The sequence below is a fragment of the Poecile atricapillus genome, chromosome 22 (assembly GCF_030490865.1).
Source record: "Poecile atricapillus isolate bPoeAtr1 chromosome 22, bPoeAtr1.hap1, whole genome shotgun sequence".
Taxonomy (NCBI): Eukaryota; Metazoa; Chordata; class Aves; order Passeriformes; family Paridae; genus Poecile; species Poecile atricapillus.
Genome location: NC_081270.1, coordinates 3,199,433 through 3,220,737, shown reverse-complemented (window position 1 = coordinate 3,220,737; position 21,305 = coordinate 3,199,433). Strand labels below are relative to the sequence as shown.

At 41.5% G+C, this 21,305-nt stretch overlaps 3 protein-coding genes across 8 annotated transcripts in view; 1 reads left to right on the top strand and 2 right to left on the bottom strand.

Moving 5' to 3' along the window:
* PLCH2 (phospholipase C eta 2) overlaps window positions 1-5,115 on the bottom strand; it is an 81,062-nt gene extending 75,947 nt beyond the window's left edge. Inside the window, exon 1 of the mRNA XM_058854900.1 lies at window positions 4,972-5,115. The gene's annotated coding sequence lies outside the window, so the exon portion shown is untranslated. The remainder of the gene's footprint in view (window positions 1-4,971) is intronic.
* A 2,896-nt stretch (window positions 5,116-8,011) lies between these two features.
* PEX10 (peroxisomal biogenesis factor 10) lies at window positions 8,012-11,381 on the top strand. 5 transcript variants are annotated; one of them, XR_009279327.1, is made up of 7 exons: window positions 8,013-8,333; window positions 8,555-8,635; window positions 9,108-9,514; window positions 10,196-10,371; window positions 10,658-10,793; window positions 10,864-10,935; window positions 11,086-11,381. XR_009279327.1 is itself a non-coding variant. In XM_058854896.1 (7 exons), the coding sequence occupies exons 1-6, from the start codon at window positions 8,225-8,227 to the stop codon at window positions 10,876-10,878; spliced, it is 924 nt and encodes a 307-aa protein (XP_058710879.1). In that variant the 5' UTR covers window positions 8,013-8,224; the 3' UTR covers window positions 10,879-10,921; window positions 11,086-11,381. The 5 variants fall into 5 exon arrangements, 4 of the variants coding, with proteins under 4 accessions (XP_058710878.1, XP_058710879.1, XP_058710880.1 ...); XM_058854896.1 differs by having other exon boundaries at window positions 10,864-10,921; XM_058854897.1 differs by having other exon boundaries at window positions 10,864-10,926.
* A 1,996-nt stretch (window positions 11,382-13,377) lies between these two features.
* On the bottom strand, window positions 13,378-21,077 carry RER1 (retention in endoplasmic reticulum sorting receptor 1). 2 transcript variants are annotated; one of them, XM_058854899.1, is made up of 8 exons: window positions 20,946-21,002; window positions 20,462-20,575; window positions 17,713-17,798; window positions 17,079-17,183; window positions 16,126-16,225; window positions 15,498-15,576; window positions 15,256-15,391; window positions 13,378-14,471 (listed from the first exon to the last, which is right to left on the bottom strand). In XM_058854899.1, exons 3-8 carry the CDS (start codon window positions 17,791-17,793, stop codon window positions 14,382-14,384), a joined length of 591 nt encoding a protein of 196 aa, XP_058710882.1. In that variant the 5' UTR covers window positions 17,794-17,798; window positions 20,462-20,575; window positions 20,946-21,002; the 3' UTR covers window positions 13,378-14,381. The 2 variants fall into 2 exon arrangements, with proteins under 2 accessions (XP_058710882.1, XP_058710881.1); XM_058854898.1 differs by lacking the exon at window positions 20,462-20,575 and having other exon boundaries at window positions 20,946-21,077.
* Between the last annotated feature and the right edge of the window lie 228 nt (window positions 21,078-21,305).

Below are 21,305 nucleotides of genomic sequence, written 5' to 3'. Positions count from 1 at the left end.
GTCGAGAGGACATCGGAATACCTTTCTGGTAGGCTGGTGTGTTCACCTTCACCCGGAACAGAGTCATCCCACTTAAAAGAACACTTAACATTTGTCAGCTTTTCCTCATTACAGCCTGAGCTGGAGCTGCACATGCAGGAGCCCTGCATTTTTGTTGAATGATGTAACTGAATATTCCTTATGCAAGTAAGCAGACTTATTATTACCACCAAATTATTTATTTCAGGTTTGTATGGACCATGTCATGACTTTAGCTTTCACTTTATGAAACAAAATGTGAAATTTGTAGCAATATCTATCTATAGGGATAGACTTGGTTGTAATCCCCTGCCCTATTTATCCTGAGTTGCCAAAACTCCTCTCAGTTTCACCATCATTCCTTGTCACCAGCCAGTTCCCAGACCTATCTGAAGTGACAGTGGAAACACAGCAGCCTCTTGCTTCTGAAGAACATTTGCATTTTGTATTAGCAAGGGAGAACTGGCAATTTCTATTAGGAGGCAAAATGAAGTAATTAAGCAAAGCTCTAAATCTCATCCAATAGCTTGAGAGCTTTTATTTTGAAAATAAAAGTTTCATGTTCTAGACCACAAAAAACAAAAAGCCTCAGAGAAGAAATGAGGGGAGGAAGATCTTGTTAGCAGACAGAAGGAAAGTGAGGAGTGCTGGAAAAGGTTCTGCTGCACTTGGGAATTTGTGAGTCATGCTGAGGAGAGAGAGACTGTGAGCTCCAATGCCACTTGTAATCAGATCTATAATTCTAATAATGTTCATGCTGTCAGTTATGCTGTCAGTCTTGGTCACTCTGATTTTTTTATTTTTTTTTAATTTTTTCTACAATTTCATGTAAATGAGCAGGAATTTCTTTTAAGAAGAATGTCTTTAATCAAACTGCCACTTATTGCTGCACTGATTAATCTCTTGGATATTAAGGACTAATTTATACTGTGGGAGTTAGAAAAAAGGTGGCAACTTGTGCTCCCCTTTCACAAGTCAGTGGCAAATACCAGCTTTCTCCTGAGGATGCCTGGTAGGGCCAAACACAAGAGCCCAAGCACAGGCAGAAAGACACTAAGAGAATATTGCAAACAAGAAAAACATGCTTGTGCTTGACAACTTCAAGAGAATGCTGTAGTTTTAATTATTTTTTTTTTCCCAAATACCCAAACCAATTTCTAAAATTATGAATCTCCTTCTCTATTAGCAAGAATGGGTCTGGGAACCACTCAATCTATCCTCATTTTGTTAAACAGAGGGCAGTGATGTGCACACATGGGAATTACTAGGCAGCAAGTCTTTAGGGCCTGATCCAATAAATATCAAAGTACAGCTCTGCTTTGCTCTCCACCTTATCATGGACTTTAGTACTTGGTTAGTCAATAAATAACACTACCTCAATAACCTCATCTCACTCAGTCTAAACTCACAGGATGGGAAGAAGTGGAATAGGTCACTTTATACTGTAGGAGACAAAAACCTCTTAAGTTGTTTAAATAGAAAATATTTCACGTTGTCCCTGTAGCAATACCAATAAATAACGCCATTATAACTCATCCCAAAGTTGCATTTTTGAGGTTCTCCTCTGCAGGCTATAGAACTTCTTCCAGGCACCTTGCAGCTGCCATTGTTTCCTCAGGCTCCATTTCTTACCTTTTTTTTTTTTCTTTTTTTTTTTAATTAAATAAAACACAAATTACATGTTTTCAGTTAAGGGCAGAGAAAACTTCCGAGAATCCATTCCAGCATCTAAGGTCAGTAGGAAATCTGGAATAACAAGCTGTAGGGGTGGGGGGGAGTGGTAGGTTGAAGGCGAGAAGAGGCAGGGAGGAGCTTCTTTTAAGTCATCTTACAGTAATTAATCCTTCAAGGAGAGCTGAGAGGAGACATCCTATGAACACCAGACTGAACACAAAAAGTGCTATTGCAAGTTTCTGCATAACGTCCCTTGGCAAACACCTCAGGGAACTACAGAGCTTGTGCAGTACTTTCAATCTTTCCCAGGAATGTTAACATAGAAGGATCCCTCACCTTCCCACCTGATTTCCCTTGTCATATCTGAGGCAAAGCAGAGCTCCCTGACAACTATTAAGATGTCAGAAGATTCTACATAAGGCATTCCCTAACTAAATAGAAACAAGTGAGGCTGTGATGAACAATAAAAAATGCAGGCTAAGATCAGAACCAGGTACACCAAAATCAGTCTCTTAAGTTTCATGCTGTTATTTGTGATGCAAATGGATCTGAAATCCTCACTCAGGTCATGCTTGTCTTGGTGTCTTGCACCCAAAATTTCCCTCAGGACTTCACAGTCTCATGTGCAGTCTGCCAAATAGCAGAGAGCAGGAAGGAAGCTGAGAACTTTGTCTCAGCATGTGTAAAGTTTGTCACAGCCTGCATTGTGCAGGTACCTATCCAATGACTGCTCTGTGCTAAGGGGAAGCGCTCCACCCCTACAAAATGAAGATAGATTAAACAATGAATAAAAAGTTTGGAAATTCCCTACAGATTTAGACTCTGTGCCCTAAGCAGTAATGTGGAGACCAGAATTCCAGTGACTTGAAACAAAAACTGGGCTGAGGAGTTGCACACATGGGTAGCTGTCCCCTCGGAACAAGGCTTGGCTCATGTCACACAAGGCTTTCTTTCTCTGCCAGCTGAACCTGGACGCATGGTCAGTACCTACTGCTCGTGTCACAGCTGCCACCAGGAATTGTTACAAGTGAGGGACACAAAGTTTGACATCATCCAGCAAGGCCAGAAGTAACAATGGAAGCAGAGGTGAATTCACAAACGAGGTCAAGATAGTGGAAGTGAAAGAAGATTCAGGTATAACACTGGAGAACCTATTTCAATATTAAGATCAGATCAATTTAAGCTTATCATGGGAAGAAGTGGGTAATTTTAAAGATAACTAATGCATAACTGAGATATCTGGATGCATGAAAATTGTATTGCAGTAAATTCAAATTGTCCTTAGTAACTGCAAGACTATCTTTGTTGAAAAATCTCTTCAGCCTCATCCTCTAACCTACACAAATTCATTTATACAGTAATTTTCTCTTGTTACAAAGTAACAAGAACAAATTCCAGTGATATTCACAAGTATGTTGTCCCCTTTGAGCTATATTTAGGAACTGAGGGCTCTGTACCATTTATTTCAAAACCAAAGTGAGATTGTGTTGTTTTGAAACTGTGAGTACAGGATTTTAGAAGAGCATTGCACATCATATATTTTATTGCTCTGTTGTTCCTGCAGGACCATTGACTAAGATGCTCTCAGCCACTCTGAGTTAAGTATGGAGTAGTTTTTAATTCAGAAAAAATACAGAAATGATAAAAACAAAAGCCTTTTCAGAGAATGTAGAAGGAGCTTGGCTATAAATCGGAATGTTATCATCCTTTTTTGCAAAGCCAGAATAAACTTGTTCTTTGGCTGAGAATAATCAAAATATGCTGCATTATAGGAACTCACCTTGCCAACAGAGTAATTAAATATCAGTGAGCCCTGAGTGTTTCAAGATTCAGTCATACAGGTATATATGATAAAACTGGGTATGACAGAAGCAGTTCTGGTAAAATAGTGCTTATTAAAGCCCAATAAATAAAAAAGCCCACTGTTAACGGCTCTGCCATGACAAATATTTCTGTACCTGGTCATGGCCTCTAGTTTCTGTAATAAACCCCTGGTGCCCAAAGCAAAGAGCCTGTAACAAGCAGTGCTCCTGCTGAAGAGCTCAGAGCCAAGTTAACGTTTCTCCCTGTCCCCACAGCCAGTCCTGAGGCCACCAGAACACAGTGACTGGCACCATTCAGCCTTGCCCTCGGCACTCACCCTCCTCCCCTAACTTGCACTGAACAGTTTCTCACAGTTAATCTCACTGGGCAAAAGGAATTCTCCCCAGCATGGTTTTTGCACCCTCAGTAAGGACAGAAAAAGCTGTCTTAGTAGACAAAACTTTCACCACATTCTTTTGAACAATACGTTAACTTTGAGCTCCATTCTGAGCATAGCATCAATTTCCTACCTCAAACCAACCATAGTCAGCAGTGACTCTTACTCCTGTTTTATTTTATAACAGGCAACCTACCTCTAGATGAAACAGAACATGATTCTAGAAATTATCACCCTGAGGATTCAGGGTATATTTAAGAGCTACATCTGAACCCTGAAGCTTGAGGCATTTGGAATATGCACAGCCCCAGCAATCCAACCATCCTTATTATTTGCCACATCTTTGCAATCATTACCCACATTTTTATTCCAGGAATGAACTTTAAATTATTTCTCCATAGCCAAAATGAATGAGCAAATTTTAAAAAAAAAATTAAAAAATTTCAAAAATAAAAACAGGTATACCTTTTCAAAGTGTCATGCACGTCTTTCCTCCCAAGTTAAAACTTGGCTGTTCAGTCACAGAATCAGCCACGTTTTATTGCTAAACTGGTATTTTTTTAAAATACCAGAAGTTTATTTTATATCCAACCTCTCTTATCCAAGTCAGTTTTCATTTTGGCTCCATACACCTGGGAAAGCTCAAGGCTCAGGTTATCAGTTCAGAATGAATTCAGTAGTCTTTCATAAAAAAAACAGTTGTCCAGTTAAAAAAGTCTGAGCTTTTGCTAATTTTGCTAATGCAGTTTACTTCATCCCTACAAGCTCAGAGAATATAAAACTTTAAGACTAACAAAATTCCAAGGTTCCTGAACATTTTCATGAACAAGAGAAAGTATGATAAAATAAAACAAGCATTAGACATGATGCTCTTTCCATTTTCCCTCTTCCTTCAAAAAGACGAGAGCAAAAGTAGCAGCAAATTCGTTTACAGCTATAAAGCTGCGCATGCTTCTGGGGTAGCGTATTGTAAACTTTGTTTCTAACGCCCAAGAGTGAGCAAAAGTGTTAAAACTACACCAAAATGATCGCTGCAAGAGAAAGTAGCAAAGCAAGCCGAAAGGAAACGTCGCACACACCTTTGTCTCTCCCACCCGGGCAGTGCAGGTGGGCTGTCCCGGCTTCTCTGCGCGGAGCGTCCGACTTTCATACCCGGGACAAAACCGGCAGGAGGGAGGGAAGGACCTGCGGAGTCTGGAGCGAAATCCCGCCCCGTTTTCACATGTTGAGGGCTCTCAGCTCTCTGATCACAAAGCAGCTTTATAGCCCCTGTTCAAACAGTTCAGCTCCAGGGTAACAAGTTCAAAGTGGGAGGAGGCAAAAGGAATCGGAGGGTGGTAACAATGCCAAACAGACGTTTCGTTCCTTTTGCATCCGCAGAACCTGTTCTTCAGGTTGGAAACTGAAACATCTGCTCCGTGCCCTGTTTGAAAGCTGCGCTCCGAACCTCTTGCCTCCTAACAGGTCTGCAGAGGCAAAATCAGATTTCATGATGCACAGACAAGTAGCCTGTGGGAGGAAAAGTTAATCATTGCTAATCACCGAGTTTTTTTACATTTTGGACTTCCTTGTGGTAATGTTAGTGAAGCAGCTCGTTCCTGTCAGCTCTGTTAGAAGGAAAAGCAGAGAAGCATGGCATGGAAATCAAGAAACTTGACTTCCAAAAACTAAATCAAAAACACAGCAGCTAAGCTTTAAGAGATAATGGCGGTTTTCTGAAGTAACCAGTATCAATCAGAATACAAAGGAGAAGAATCAGATTTTCCTGGCAGATCATTGTGTGACAACTAACATTTTATGCATGTGTGTGTTTATATATATGAATGAATATATATATATGAAAGTATGTCACAAAATGAGAAGGTTACTTGGCATGTTGCACCTTCAAAACATCACAAAACAACTTTTATAATATAATAAAACCCATATAATAAGTAATAATGGACATATACACAGAACTGACACACTTCTAATGTTTTAACATCTGTTGGCAGAGTCTGACCTTCAGCTTTATAAATTTTCCAATCTAATAATTAGTGATCATTAGTCAGGATTTCAGCTTCGCAAAAAAGAAAAAAAAAAAAAAACGAAAAAAAAAACGAAAAAAGAAAAAAACACCCCAAAAACCAACTCTCGAGCTCTTCTTTGGTTTCTTGACCCATAAAATAAGAAAATCATATTTTCCCACTACAGTAAAAGGGCAACAAATTGGTTTGGTATTTTTCTTAACAATTGAGCTGTTGGACATGTGAGATACAGCTCTACCTTTAAACAAAAATCAAAACATGAGAGATTGGACTGGAATTCTGAAAAAAATTATCCAAGGATTAGTCAATTAGTTTTAATTTTGTATATTTAAAAATTTCTATAATTTAAGGCGGCAGCTTCGATTTTCTTATTTAATAGCACATCCCCAAGATTTAAATGTGAAAACCTCCCATTCCAGACCCCATTTCCCGTGGGACATTTCCTTGGGCAGGTGCGCCACCTATTGTCGAATGACGGGAAATGTTCCAATGGTTTTTTCCCTAATTTCATTAATTTTACAGCTACAGAGGGAACAATCCGCGATTCCACTGTTGCGATACACCCTAACAAAAATTGAGCAGTGCCTGGAGCACGGAGGGAGAGATTTTTCTTATTGTTTTGCTTATTTGTAAGATTCATCACAGCTTTACTTACCACGTTCAACTTCTGGTGCACTTTAATTAGAACTTCGATGCAACAATCTGTGCTCTAATAGGCTACTGAAAGGATTACAAATATCCAATTTATTTGTGGTTATGCTTGGCCACAGGGTGCCTTTCTTTGCTTCTCAGTAAAAAGAAAGGAAAAAAACCACCAAGCTCCTGCCCTCCCAGAACTTTCCAGTGAGTTCCTGCCATATCCATCTGTAAATTCTTCAGGAAAACACCTACTTTAATTCCAGTGAAAGTAGTTTTGTCAAATAAATTAATTAAATGTGGAAGTGTTTGACTGCTCCTTCACAAAACTGAAATTATAACAATGTGACATTAAAATCTGCTAGGAAAAAAACCAAACGTGTTTTAGCAAAAATGAATGTGCCAGACCTCAGAGTGTAAATACACACACACACACACACATACAGGTTGTAAACATTTACAGGATGCTGCTACCTTTGTTAATATATGATAATTGTTTTTTAAGAAATGGCGTGGTTGATTTTTTTTTTTCAAACTTACAAAAATATTAGCATTATTTTTAAACATCAGGCACAGCTGCAAGAGCTTCATGGCAGGTAGCAGGAGTGGCTCTCTCCATCGAGAGGTCAGTAATATTTATGACTAGAGTCATCAGACGGAAGTCCAGTTCATTCCCTAAATAAACTAGGAAATTACCAGGAATTCTGATAAAACTCCAAATACCCCCTGTTCCCAATGGCTTAGCCACAAAGGCACCGCCGGCAGGGACTGAGGGACTGATCATGGGGACCCTGGCACTGAAAAACTCGCCACTTCTGTCACACCATGGCAGCTTACAGCCTTTATCCCCCTGATACCAGGATTTTGGAGATGGATGCACTGACATGTTGATGTGCTTGGAGCTTTGTCGTGTGGAGGCGGTGTTTGTTGTTTGCGTCATGTACAGCTCGCTATAAAACAAAGGGCAGCTTCTTCAGTCTTATATAAATATAAAGTAATATAAATAGCTCGTCTTTGACGGGATGCAGGGACGCTTTCGCAGCTGCTAAAAAAGCAACAGCGGGACACTTGAACACTTACTTCTTTCTGAATTATCCCTGGCCTGCGGAAGGGCTGGAGCATTTGTACAAGATCGTGGAGTGCTGCCCCTTCCTGGGGAGCGATGGGTTCCTTGTGAACTATGTACTGAAACATCCATGACCTCACTCCTGTTCCTACGACGTCAGCTGCGATCGCGGTGCTCCGCCCCGTTCCTTTTCCCACTCCTTTTACCACGCTTTCCCCCGCCCCTCACAGCCTCTTCCTCCCTTTTCCACGCCCCTTCCCGCCCCTTTCTACGCCCCTCACCGTCCGTTTCCCACCCCTCACACGCCCTTCCCTCTCCTTGCGCTCTTCTCGCCTCTTTTCCCGCCCCTCATGACGCCTTTTCCCACCCTTTTCCCCATTCTTCCCACCCTTTTCCCACTCTTCCCGCCCTTCTCCGCACTCGTCCCGCCCCTTTTCCCGCCCTTTTCGCCCCCTCAGGGCAGGAAAGGCGTTTCCTATCCCCTCGACCAGTCCTGATCCCTTTCCCGCCCCGCACTGACGGGATATCCCTGCGCGGTCGGCGGGTGCGAGGCCGCTCCCAGAGTCGCGGTGCCGCATCAGGCCCCGTGTCCCTCCGCCCGCCATGGCGGCGGCGGCGGGCCCGGCGCGGCTGGTGCGGTGCGGGCAGAAGGACGAGCTGTACCGGGCCGCTCTGCGCAGTGGGGCCGGCACGGCGCTGCGGGGGCTGGCGGGTAATGCCTGTGGGGGGTTGGTTCCACCCCGAGCCCCACCAGGTGTTGCGGGATCCGCCGGCACAGCGGATCCACACACCCCCCGCCCCCCTCGCCCCGGGACTCTGGATGGGGATCGGAGGGGTTACGGGGCTGATGGCGAGTCCAGGAGGAATTCCCCGGGAAGGGCTCGGATAAGCACAGATTTGGTGCAAAGTGACAGCTGCGACCCCGTCCCGCAGGTGCCCGGCCGTGGCTGGAGTGGAGGAGGGAGGTGGAGCTGCTCTCCGACGTGGCGTATTTCGTGCTGACCACGTTGTCAGGTAACCTTCTCTGTCAGTTATCACTTTTTATCATTTCTCCCAACATCTGAAAGCTGAGGGGCTAGTGCCGGGGCTGCTGTGCTGGTGTTCACCATCTGAGACTGTCCAACAGTAGCTCTTTTCCGCGTGGGGGTTGGTTTGGATAAATGCCTTCTTGTAAACATGAAACCATGAAATTGTCGGGGTTGGCTTTAAATGCACTTTATCAACACAGATAGATGTTCTCCTAAAAGCAATTTTTTAAAAAAGCAGGAATAGATGGCAGCAGGAAAAATATCCTGCTTTAAGCCTAAAACTGCAGATACTGGATGTCACCATGATGCTTATCTGAATTCAACAGAAAAAAAATTAACTATTTCCAAATTCCACAGCCTGAGTTGTGGCCTAAATAGCCTGTCCCCACTGCTCACCACAGCCAGAATGATCTTGCAGTTGCCCTCTCACCCTGTTTTCTATTGCACACATTGTTTAGGTTATCAGACCCTGGGAGAAGAGTATGTGAACATCATTCAGGTTGACCCAAGCAAGAAGAAGGTGCCTTCTTTCCTTTCTCGGGCCCTCTTTATTTCCCTGCACACCGTGGTACCCTACTGCCTGGAAAAGGCACTGCTGCACCTGGAACATGAGCTGCAGATGGAGGCTGAGGAATCCAGGACCCCAGAAAACCCCCCAGCAATTTGCTTTCCCAGGAGGACCTTAATTCGCACCTGGATTCAGAAGCAGGTTGGGGAGCTCACAGAGCAGCAGAAGAAAACAGCCTCCCAAGTTGTGTCTGTCCTTAAACAATCTATCCCTCTGCTGCACCGGCTCCACCTAGCAGTGTTCTACATCCAGGGCACCTTCAATCACATGTCCAAAAGGATCACAGGAATCTCATACGTAAGTGGTTTTGGTTGAAGATGTGTCCACTGCAGAATTTCGGCCTTTTCTGGGGTGTCTTATGCATAAAAGGGGTAAGGAATTTGGCTGTGGTTGATTATACAGACAGAGCAGAGGAGTGAGAGGGAAAGTTTTGCTTTATGGGGGGGTGATGAGTCCCGGGAGTTAAGAGGTTACAGGTAATAAACATGAATGCAGTGTCCCAAGTTAATACCTGTGTAACTTCAGTCTGTCTGCCACAAGTAGGCTGGAAATGAGAGCTGACTTGATAAATCCACGGGAAATACGGTTTTGAACAACACACAGTACACATTTTAGGTAGCATTGTCCTATATAATTTTCTATCTTTACAAAAAAAGTCAGCCATCTTGGCCCAGAAATGTGTATAGACAAAAGAATTCTCAACAATTCCCAGCATCAGTGCAAGAAAGAGGTGTCTGTTTAGTCAGAGATACATAAGAAAACCAAACCAATTAAAGCTGCAATTTTTATGGGCAGACAGCAGCTAAGTCCAGCCTGACTGAAGGTGATTATACCTCCTGAGAAACAGCTGGATGAGAAGTCCTAAAATGTCAATTTTTTCCACACGAGAATCCCAAATCAAGTTTATTGCAGATAGGGAGAAGGGGAACAGTTTCATAAAACTATAGTAACAAATACCTCTTTCTGCAAATTCTGTAGCTGCATTTTGGAGGACTGCAAGGAGAAGATCAGAGTATCCGATCAGGTTACCGGTTTCTTGGAATAATTTCACTCTTCCACCTTCTGCTGACCGTTGGAGTTCAGATGTACAGCTTCAAACAGAAGCAGAGAGCAAGGCAGGAGTGGAGGCTATACCGCAACCTCACTCACCAGAAGTAAGAGGTGGTTCTTACTTCCTAGGAAAGAAGTGGGAGTGTCACAGCTATCATGAATGGGGACAGAACAGGAGTGACAGCCCAATTTGCATTACAATCTGATGTAACAATTAATTAGCAAAACTAATTCCTTGCTGTTTTGTGCATGTCTTAAACTTCATGCTTTGTTGGTTTTGAGACCTTCATGAAAAGGGTTAATACTTGAGCACGGGGTTTATTTCAGGATGGTGGTATCCAGTATTTCTGACAAGCAGGGTAAGTGCAATTAACTGCCTATGTTAATTAGAAGCACAAGCAAGGAGGTGGCTGCCGGGCGCCAGTCACGCTGCACACTGTGCTTGGAGGAGCGGAGGCACAGCACAGCCACCCCCTGCGGGCACCTCTTCTGCTGGGAGTGCATCACTGCCTGGTGCAACACTAGGGTGAGTACACAACACATCCACACTGCAAGGTGCCCCCCAGCCTGGCTGCTAATGCCCTGTCCCTCACTAGGGCACCCAGAGCTGATCAGCACCTCTAGAGTTGTTGAAATACAATGGCAGTTACATAGGTGAGGTCAGTAAGGTGAGCACATTAAACTGGGTCAGCTCAGGGGAGCTTGTACCACAGTTGAGACTGAAAAATTATTTTCTAAAAGTAGCTAAGAAGTTCTATTCAGATTTTTTTAAAATAGCTCTATTCAGTATGTCCATCTACTGTCTTTTCTTTCTGCAGGCAGAATGTCCACTGTGCAGAGAGAAATTCCACCCTCAGAAACTGATTTACCTACGGCACTACCAAATGTAAAGGGAACCTCTTCTGTCTCCTGACAAGGGCTCCAGCCCATGTTCTTATACTTGTCATACAACTTGGGTTGGTCCAAGGAAAGGCTTTACTAAACTGGAAACTGCCTGTGCAAGGTGGTACTATCTTCCCATGTGACAGAGTAAAGCTATTTGTGCTTCTACCCTTCTATATCTTCTGATGCAGCTCTTGACCATATTAAAAATGGGTTTCTAAAATATGCTTAACACAAGTTTAATAGTATTCTTCATTTTGGACAATGGAAAACTTAAATTCTCATTCTCAAAATACAAGTGTAGACAACAAGTCCTCCACTCTTCCATAGCATCCTTAAGGCATTAATAAAATTCTATTATTTAATCTTAAGACTCCCTTCCTCCTGTAATATCATAATGTCCAGGCCATGGACCTCAGGGGCAAGGAACAGAAGTACTACACAAAGCCTTAGTTTAAGTGCAGTAGAAGTTCTGGTTATAAATGCCATGTACCACTGTGTTTGCAATAAAGCAGAGTTCTGTGATTTGACAAACTAAAATCAGCTTAGATCAACAGAAAGAAGAAATGCAATGCCCCAGTAATGCGGACTGATCTCTTAACATTCAGTTACCAAACTCAGGTTTTTCCATTGCTATTAGCAATGGAGACGTTTCAGCAAGTATTTCAGACACTGAGGCTATAGCAATATAACAAGGGGTGTTTTCCAAAGGCCAGGGGTGTTACCAATATTCCTGAAGCACAGGGAAAAAGATTGTTAGTTGTTAACATATGTTGCCATTCTTGCATGATAGAAGATGCAGAAGATCAATTTATTTGTATTTTTCAAATACAGGTAGGGAAAAGAACCCAGGTGATCCAGCATGTGCATCATGAGTTACAGTTTCAATAAATCTTTCAAAAATGGCACTGAATGTGGACTCAGAGGCAGGGCCACGTGTGCTACACTAAAAGTACTTTTAAGATGGATATTTGTGCTGCAGAGATCCTGGTAATCCAGCTAATAATTAAATCTCCAAGTGTTATCAAAATAACCTAGCAAATTTAGTTTAACTTTTCATCGTATCTATACATGGAATATAAAATAGTTGCTGGTAACTATATGAACACTTTATCATCACTACAAAAGTGATACCATTCTTTCTCACACCAGTAAAATTTGTAGCATTCCTCACCTATTTAACTGTCAAGGCAACAGTGGAAGAAGAATAATCCTTATCACAAATAAGAACAGACTACCTAAGGAAATCACTGTCTCAGCTCCTTCCTGAAATAGTAAGGAAAAATATTTTGTTGCACATGAAAACAAACAGGAATTGATGACTGGGAAGTGTCTCTGAAGCTGTCCAACCAAGTTTTTCATACATTCTTTAAGGGGAATTATTTTTTAACATTTTTAAAATGTTAAAAAGCAGCAGAGCAAAGTTTAACAAAATGCCATCAGACTTGCCTGGCCATGGGAGGCTGAGATGCAGCTGGGGAACTGCACTGTTGGCCAAACAGCTCCTACAATCCATGTTTGAAAACTTAATCCCACTGGATGCAATGCATCTGCCTTCCCAAAAGGAAGGCACCAATCTAAACTTGCTTAAACTAAATTTCAAAATAAAGTTTAGGTTAAAATGTCACATTTGCAATAGATGTCAACACTCTTGTTCAGTAGGAATCATACCAGTTGGTATGAGTTTAGTACTAATGTTGTATTTTTCTCCTTGATTCATCCATATTCAGAAACTCTAGCAAGCCTGAAAACAGCTTCTTCAAGTCAAGCCTTTCAGATTTTCAGGCAACAAAACATGAGCATCCACAACTGGTACTTTTATAATACCCATTCTGGGTGCTGTCTCCCTAATTTTAAGTGCTTACATTCCTGGTTTCCACACTGCTAATAAAACAAACATGCAAACCAACAAAAAGCCACAGGTCAATATGAGCTAAAACTACCTGTCACCTTCCCAGGATTACTGAATTCCACAGCTTCACAAAGCCTTCATTTGACAAGATCAGAGGAAAAGGTGCCTTCACACATTTTCCAACTAATTGTCTGCAGAAGCTGCTTAATTCCATTCAGAATCTTCCAAGAGCTAATCTTTTCCTACCTTCTGCAAGTGAATGGTCCCTGAAGAGCTGATAAAGGCATTGCATGAAGGTAAACTGAGGGCAACCATTATTGAAAAGAAGTCATAAATAGTGTTAGATCAAGAGATGTATATAAATATAGAGAACAAGTAAAGGGGAACACTGTCTTTTAATAAATTTTGGAATTAAAAAGTCACTTAATAAAACTGCAGTTTTATCACATGAAAAAGTTTACATGCAGGTCATTTATCTTTCATTCTTTTTCCCCCCATAAAAAAAGAAAATCTGTGTTAAAACCCCCACCACTGTGTTCTGGCCAGTTTGGGTATTTCCTGTGGGGCTGGATGAAGTTAACTTCAATTATTCAAGAAACCACTAATTATGAAAGAAATTCCAAATAATAATAATTAAAATATATATTTTTATAATTCCAGGTCCTCAAAGGAAATTGTGATAGAGTTTGAACAAAGTTCTAAGTCATCATGAAAGAGCCAAATTTTAGCATCTGCTGGGAGATGGAACAGTGAAACTGGCATTAAAACCCAATACAAACAAGTTGCTTTAGAAGCTAAATGAGTATTTTTGCCCTACTGCAAACCCAATAATTTAGTAATTTCTTATTCCTACCTATACTTTTTTGGTTATAACTCAGTAATACCATGCATTTAAGAAACTGTTTTAAGTTCTGCATCTAATTTAGGTCTACTGAATTTTTCTATGAAAACAGCACACGGCCATGAAGCAGAAAACAGCATCACGTGTGCCAGCTTACACTTTCCTCCACAGATGTGCACAGCACTTCAGGGTGATGTTGAGCAGGAGAACTATGTAAAAATATCCAACTCTAGGCCATTAACCTCTCCAGTGCAACGGATCTTGAAAGAAATGCATCATCCCAAATCCATGGGATTATCCAAAGTTTCTCCAACTTCTTACAAAAGAGAATAAACGCAATACAATTTGGTTAGAATGCCAGTTTCCTTGAGAAACTGATGTTTCAGATAAAAATAGCAAGATCCTCATAAAATGAAAATTCAACTGCTTTGTCACCACTCTGTTAATCACTTTTATGAAGAAAAAAGGCATTGTTACAATGGCTCAAAATCGTTCCTTTAGTGAGCAGTAGAATTGGTCAACAGGTTGATTGCGTCTTCCTAGCTAGCAAAGGTCTTCCCCACATCCTCTTTCCCTTTGTATTTCCTCTTGCCATGTGTGAAGGGTATATATCTGTACTTTATCATGTGCTGCAAAGAGAAAACAGCAGTTGTTGAAGCAAGAAAGTTACGTGATATTTAGAAAAAATGGTTTATAATACACACTGTAAATTACTGAAAGAGAGTTCTTAGTAAAGGTAATGAAATAGCTAATCCTACAGCAGTTTAAACCTAAATAGGAGCATGAGAGCAGTTTTATAAATCTCAGATTTTGGGTTACCCAGAAAATTGTACACTACAGTGAAGATTACTGATTGGGGGACAATGGAAAACAGGAAACAGCACAGAAGTACTAATTTTTTAATACCCTTTCATCTTTAATTTACTATTTTGAATCACAGTACCTATCCAAAATTCTGAATATCTAGGAAAAAAGTTTCTTTTTTAAAGCACTAACAAACCATAAACAATTTGTTAAAATGGTCTGAATCGCTTGCCTTATGTTCTTTCCCTTTCCACAATCTACTTTCTCACACCTTGTGAGAACTTCCTTTTTCACCCACCAGAGATGGTTCAACACCTCTGCATCCAAAACAGCTAAAGGAAGTGGATGAGAATCTGTATAAAACCCTGACACTGCACTCCAAAATCAAAACCTTCTTGTTTGAAAACAAGAATAAAGTTTTGTAAAATCTGCTCAAACAGTAAACATGTCCCACCTGAATAATTAATGTTCAAGTATTAGCTATTGAAGTTCATCCAGTAAAGTAAGCATATGCAGCATACTTAACCTCTGAAGGGCTCCAGTGAATGGCCAATCTGGAGCAATGCTGTAAATCCTGACATCACAAATTCTCTATTCTTTCCAAGTTACCTTGATTTGCCTCTTCATAGTGATACAAAATAGCATAATGAAGTACATCACAAGGATTGGCCAAAACACAGGAACATTGAAAGCCTCAAAGAATGTACAAGCCATAGCAACCAGGATTCCTTTAGTGGCAGAGTGCCTAAAAAATAACAGTAACAATTAATCCTTCAAGCCCAGTTACCACTAATGTAATGCAGGTATTTGTATTTTTCAAAAACAGAACACAGGCAAATGGATCCACTCACCAGAATTTGAATTCTGGGAGCCTTCTAATGAAAGGCCGAAATTCTTCATTTTGCCTTGTAGGTAAAGAAGGACCATCATCTAAAAATAACAGAAAAAAAATCAAACCACAGACCTACTCACAGTAGTTTTTTACACCATTCAGACTCCAGTTTTTCTTTTACTTTCTATCTTAAGAAAAAAAAAAAATCACAAAACAAAACCACACCACATTTCCATTGCTATATGTAGATTCCAGTTAAGAGTCAATGGTTTAATGTAAGTTCACATAGATTCCTTAAAATAAATTTAACATAGATTCCTTTAAAGAAAAGGGGGAACAGGAATGCCAAGACACTCAAGTTACCACGGGGATAGCTTAAGTCACTTAAACCTCCTTTCAAAATGCAGGAAATTAGTACAATATATATAGTACAGTATATATATTGTATTTACACAATATAGTACAAGTGGAATATATTCAAGTCCCATGAAAAAGGACAAATTTTATAGAAATTCCTGATGTTAAGTTGTATAGATTTTTTCAGGTCTAAAAAATAAAATGTAGTGCTAAAATTGCATTATCTTTACTGTATCAGACAAAAGGAGCTGAAGTTCAACCAAGTTTAAACAAGGAATTTTTCCTCATACCTGAATCTTCCATTAGAGATGGGTCTACCTTTGGTGACAGGAAAGCTATGAAGAGGTTGAGATGGTAGATTCCCAAGGCATATGTCACAATGTACCAGCCCTGCACAGGGAGGAAGAGACAAGGGTAAAATCCTGAAAATCATTTTCTGATACTGATTTTTTAACAAGATTAACCGGGGTTTTTTGATTCCTTGAGAAGCTTTTCTATGTCCTCATAATAAGTGAAGGGTTTCTGGGCTTGTAAAAATACCAAGAATTCCAGTGATCGAAACAAGTTTTAGAGCAAATCTCTCATGTAGCGACAGACCGAACATGAAACTTTGGTCTGGCATCCAGGTTCTCCATGTTCAAGATGTGGACTTCAAAAGTAGTGAAGAGCATAAAACCATCCCTTTTTAAATCATCTTTGCAACCTTCAGTGTCTGAAATGTTCCTACTACTATGACCTGTAAAGGTTTCGCATGCTGTAATCTTCGGTTTTTGGGAATAACAGTTCCCAGGTTCCTCACTGAACTGCACACTGGCATGAAACAGAAATATCTGATTAGTGGGGAACAGCCTGCCCCTGGCCTGCTGGGAGAGAAATGCTGACAAAGCCATTCCTTATGGTTTTCATGACAAAAACAAACCCCCGGCTCTGAGCATGTTGTTACACAGCTTTAATATAAAAGCAAAAAACTCAATTACAACAATTTTCAGAGATTTATTTTGTGATTTCAAATTGCCATCAGAAGAATATCTTCAACTATTCACACATCTTTTGTCTCTGCAGCAGCAACTTCCACACCCAGAGGATGTGTTCCTTCTTCAGAATACACAATTTACCTTCTGCCACATGCTTGAAGAATACCACACATGATTCTAAAGTAACAGCACACTTCAAAAACACTCTTAGAATCAAAATTATATCAGCAATAATATCTGGAACTACTTCAGCATCAAATCCATCTTACCTGCAGTAAATAAACTCTAATCATGTAGATAAAGCTCAGCCCCAATGTGACAATCCATCGCACTGCGGTGTAGGGGGTGGATTTGTCTAACCAGGACTGGTAGATCTGGAGCAAACACAAAGTGCACAGTAAGTAATAAATATTGTAAAATACTCAATTCACAATGGATAAAGCTTATTTGAGGGTAGTATGGATAAAAGAAAGCATTTGTGAGGAGTATTTTGGGAAAGAGAATAATATGAAGCACTTGTACTCTTTACTACAAATAACACAGAACTGTGCTTACAAGTGTCTGTATTTTTACAAAGGCAAAAAAAAATTCCTAATGCTTAGAATTGTAAAGCAATTTAGGTTTTCTGTATTTTATGCAAGTTGCTTTCCTGAAGATAAATTTGAAACAAAATCTGAACTCACTTGTCATTTCTGACAGTAACAACATATTTTCACTGTGTAATGTCACACAATATTCCAGGAAACAATTTATTATAGATATTTATCTATTTTAAAAGGATTCAAAAGAAATCTTTTGTAAAGATTGTAGCATTTCAACAAGTCAGCCAACAAGCAGTGAGTTCAAGAAGCTGCAGTGAGATCTGCTTCTAAAGGAGTCAGAAAAATTCTTCACAAAACCAACCTGGCCAAGTCTTGAGAAAAATCTATAGACCACTGAAGGTTTTCCATGCACAGACTCGCCAATGCTGTCCCCTTCTGACATGGTGGCTGTGGAAACAAAACATGAGACAAGGGAACATTAAAATCCAAAATCTGAGCTCAGGGAGGTTTACAGCACATTCTCTGAACCTGTATTTACATACAAAACTCTCCTGGCTTGTACTGTTTGAAACAACTTATTCTAACTGAAGTATTCTTAAAGAGAGGACCAAAACAAATTAAAATTCCTTATCCAAAAAAGCAAAGAATAGGGTATTTTACAAAGGCAAGAGAGGATCCAGTGTGTTTGGGGGAAGGAAATAAAGAAGCCCATAAAGAAATTCAGGAAGTGCCCAGTTGGACATTATCACCTTGCCAAGGCACAACCCCCTAAGCAGTGAGACATGAACTGCAGCACCTCCCTCCTGCCACCTCAGGCTCCAAAGGCAAAGAACACAACCAGAGTAAGTAGATATTTTTTTCAAAAAAAAGCTGCTTTGGATTTTACATACTGAGTAACTACATAATGAAGAAGTAAATTGAGGACTGCACACCAGTAGTTTCAGACTCTACCAGAGCACCAAAGCCAAAATGCTGTCCACACTGGAATCATTCAATGAGTTTCTCTGTCTCTTGAACACCAAGAGCTGAGCAGTGACAGAAGTTTTATACAAAAGTAAAACTGTACAGTCAGTGGGCAAAGAGCCTGAACTCAAATGAAAAAAAAAAACTACACAAGGGAATTATTTTTCAGTCCATGCTTCTGCTACTAATTGAAGAGCTTTATTTTTCGTATCAGTGAGTTTTACAGCTCATTTCAAGATAGAAGCCAAATAAAGTGGATCCTAAGCAGAAACATTTTGCCACATCATGAAGAGCAATCACTGGCATTACTTCCTGGAATGCTCATCTGTGGGTGAGACTATGTAACCCAGGATACTGGGAGTACATTCAGCCCTACTCAAGAGCCTCAGAGAGTAACAAGTCTGTATGAAACATTCATAAATTAAAAAAAAATAAAATAAAAATAAGTAAATTGTCTTTGATGCTGCAATACAGTGACTGCTGCAGAAAATTTAAGATCAAGGACAATCTGAGGAGGCATAAAAACTTAAAGCTGTTTATTTTTTCTGTAAACATCTGAAAATTACATTCTATGGAATAATTAGAAAGTAGAAAAAAAGAAGCCCTGTTACACCTCAAAAGCTAAGGGGACTCATTAGGAGGCTTCAAGAGCTGAGTCCACTTTAATTCAAGCTATAGCTAAAAGAAAAGAACCTAGTAGATAGTCATACAATATACACACTTTTCCATAACAGGCAAAAAGAAGTAATTATCCTTCTCCCCACCCTCTGAACAATTTCTGCAGGGCAGAAATTGTTCAGCAGTCTCAGCTGAACATGATTTATTTTGGGGTATTTTTTAATGTGCTGAAGCATAAAGCTGTATCAAAAAGTTATTCAACTAATTAGAATCACAGAATAATTTATCAGAGACCAATGAAAACTCTAATAGTCTCAAAATTAATTCTTCAGATACACTCACAGCAAATATGGACTAAAAGCAGACCATACAAGACTATCTTGTAAATGTTACCCTGTGCATAGCAAGTGGAAAATCGTGTGACGCTTCTGAAGGCTTTATGCTGGAGAAAGGATCTTGCTTGGTGTAAAATATTACATTATATGTGATTATGCATGATTTCCTATCATGCATACAGTTCTTCCAGAGCAGACAAAGAAATACAACAGTCCTACTGAGGAGAAACCTCTCTGGGGCTTAGTTTCACCACAAGACACAGACTAGAATTTAAGGTAATATTTCTTGTCACATTAAAACTGTGCTGGAACGACACCTGCAATTAACAATTATCAATAGCAGGAGCACTTGGCACTACTCTGAGGGCAGTTTACAGTTAAGAGCACTGGACAGTGTTGGTTTAAGGGAATGATTAAACCTAGACAGCTTCAATTTCTCCTTCATAATCATGGAACCATAGAAAGATTTGGGTCCTTAAAGGTCATCCCATTCCAGCCCCTGCCATGAGCAGGGACACCTTCCACTGCCCCAGGTTGCTCCAAGCCCTGTCGAACCTGGCCTTGGACACTTCCAGGGATCCACAGCAGCCACAGCTTCTCTGGGCACCCTGTGCCAGGGCCTCACCACCCTCACATAGAGTTTCTTCCTAACCCATCTAACCCTGCCCTCTGGAAGTTTTAAGCCACCCTCCACTGCCCTGTCAGTCCAGGCCCTTGTGAAAAGCCTCTCTCCATCTGTCTTGTAAATGTAACATCAGATTCGCTTCCCAGCACAAGGAACTGTGACCGCCTTCCAGCCACTCTAGGACAGCTAACACTCAGCCAGACACACACAGAGATTAACGAGGGAATAGTTTGCTACTAGTAAAACTGAGACTGCTACTAAAACAAGACTGTATTACAGCAGTTTTCTCTGCTGAAAACACCACGTAAGCAAAGGTACAGCCTGAACAATTATGCTTTTCCCCACAATCGTGATGGTAATTCAATTACAAACACCACTGAGCACTGAGTTCTGAAAAGCAGAACCTCTGGCTGTAATAATATTTACTTTAAGCCTCACACCATCATTTACTTTAAGCCTCACAGAGCTACAGAATTTGAGCATAACTCTGCTCATGTTATAGATTTTTCTTAAATTTAAAATGTAAGTTAAGCAGATACTAGCAAAAACACGTTACACATTCAAGTTACCTTGTAGGGGAAACGTCTTTGAAGAACAACACACTAAGTTAATTTATTAAAGAACTGGGTGAATGGACAACCACGGGGAAACAGCCCATTGGTCCCTCAGATTGGTTCTTCACACTAAAAAAAGGCATTGTTTAATTTTATCCATTGCAACAGCAGCTGAGAAGCACCTGCGCTTCTCGCCTGTGCCCGCAAGAGGGGATTTCCCCTTCCCCGGACACTGCTCAGCCCCTGCGCGACGGGACACTCGGTACAATGAACGGGGAGGAGCTGCGCTGCCTCGGCACGGGGCGGGGCGGGGCCCGCAGAGGGGGACACGAGACCCGGGAGGCCCCAGCCGGAGCGCCGAGCCCGCAGTAGCCCCCGCGCTCCCGAAGGGACCGCTCGCTCCAGGCCTCAGGCCCGCCCACCCACCCGCCCGCCCGCGGATGTCAGCGCCGCAGAGGCACACTGCCCGCTCCCACTCCGCTCCGGCCCCAGTACTCACAGGCTACCGGGCCGGTCCTACCTTCCGCTCCCGCCCCTCCACACACCAATATGGCGGCAGCACCGGAACGTACTTCCGCTTCCGGGGTTTAGGGGCGGGACACAGCCCCGATGCTGCCCCGCTATTGGCCTCCGGGGGAGCGGGCGGGGCCGCAGTGTCGGGCGGATCGACGGGAGGCGTGCGGGGTCCGTGAGGGAGGACGGAGAGTGGGCGGAGCGGTACCGGCGGAGAGGTGGGAGGTGTGGGAGACGTGTGTGTAGCCTGTGACGCAGGGCAGGATCGGGCGGTACCGGCACGGACCAAGCGCAGGACAGGCCCGCCCTGCTATCCTGAAGGGAGCACTGGGCCCCGCCTCCCGCG

Bases quoted from the DNA above. Each gene is read 5' to 3' on its own strand.
- PEX10 (XM_058854894.1), top strand. From the start codon at position 8,225: ATGGCGGCGGCGGCGGGCCCGGCGCGGCTGGTGCGGTGCGGGCAGAAG. The intron at 8,636-9,107 runs GTAACCTTCTCT...CACATTGTTTAG, and splicing joins CGTGCTGACCACGTTGTCAG to GTTATCAGACCCTGGGAGAA. The intron at 10,372-10,657 runs GTAAGAGGTGGT...TATGTTAATTAG, and splicing joins CGCAACCTCACTCACCAGAA to AAGCACAAGCAAGGAGGTGG.
- RER1 (XM_058854898.1), bottom strand. From the start codon at position 17,793: ATGTCAGAAGGGGACAGCATTGGCGAGTCTGTGCATGGAAAACCTTCA. The intron at 17,184-17,712 runs GTTGGTTTTGTG...TGTTTGCTCCAG, and splicing joins TTTTCTCAAGACTTGGCCAG to ATCTACCAGTCCTGGTTAGA. The intron at 16,226-17,078 runs GTAAGATGGATT...CTCCCTGTGCAG, and splicing joins TTAGAGTTTATTTACTGCAG to GGCTGGTACATTGTGACATA.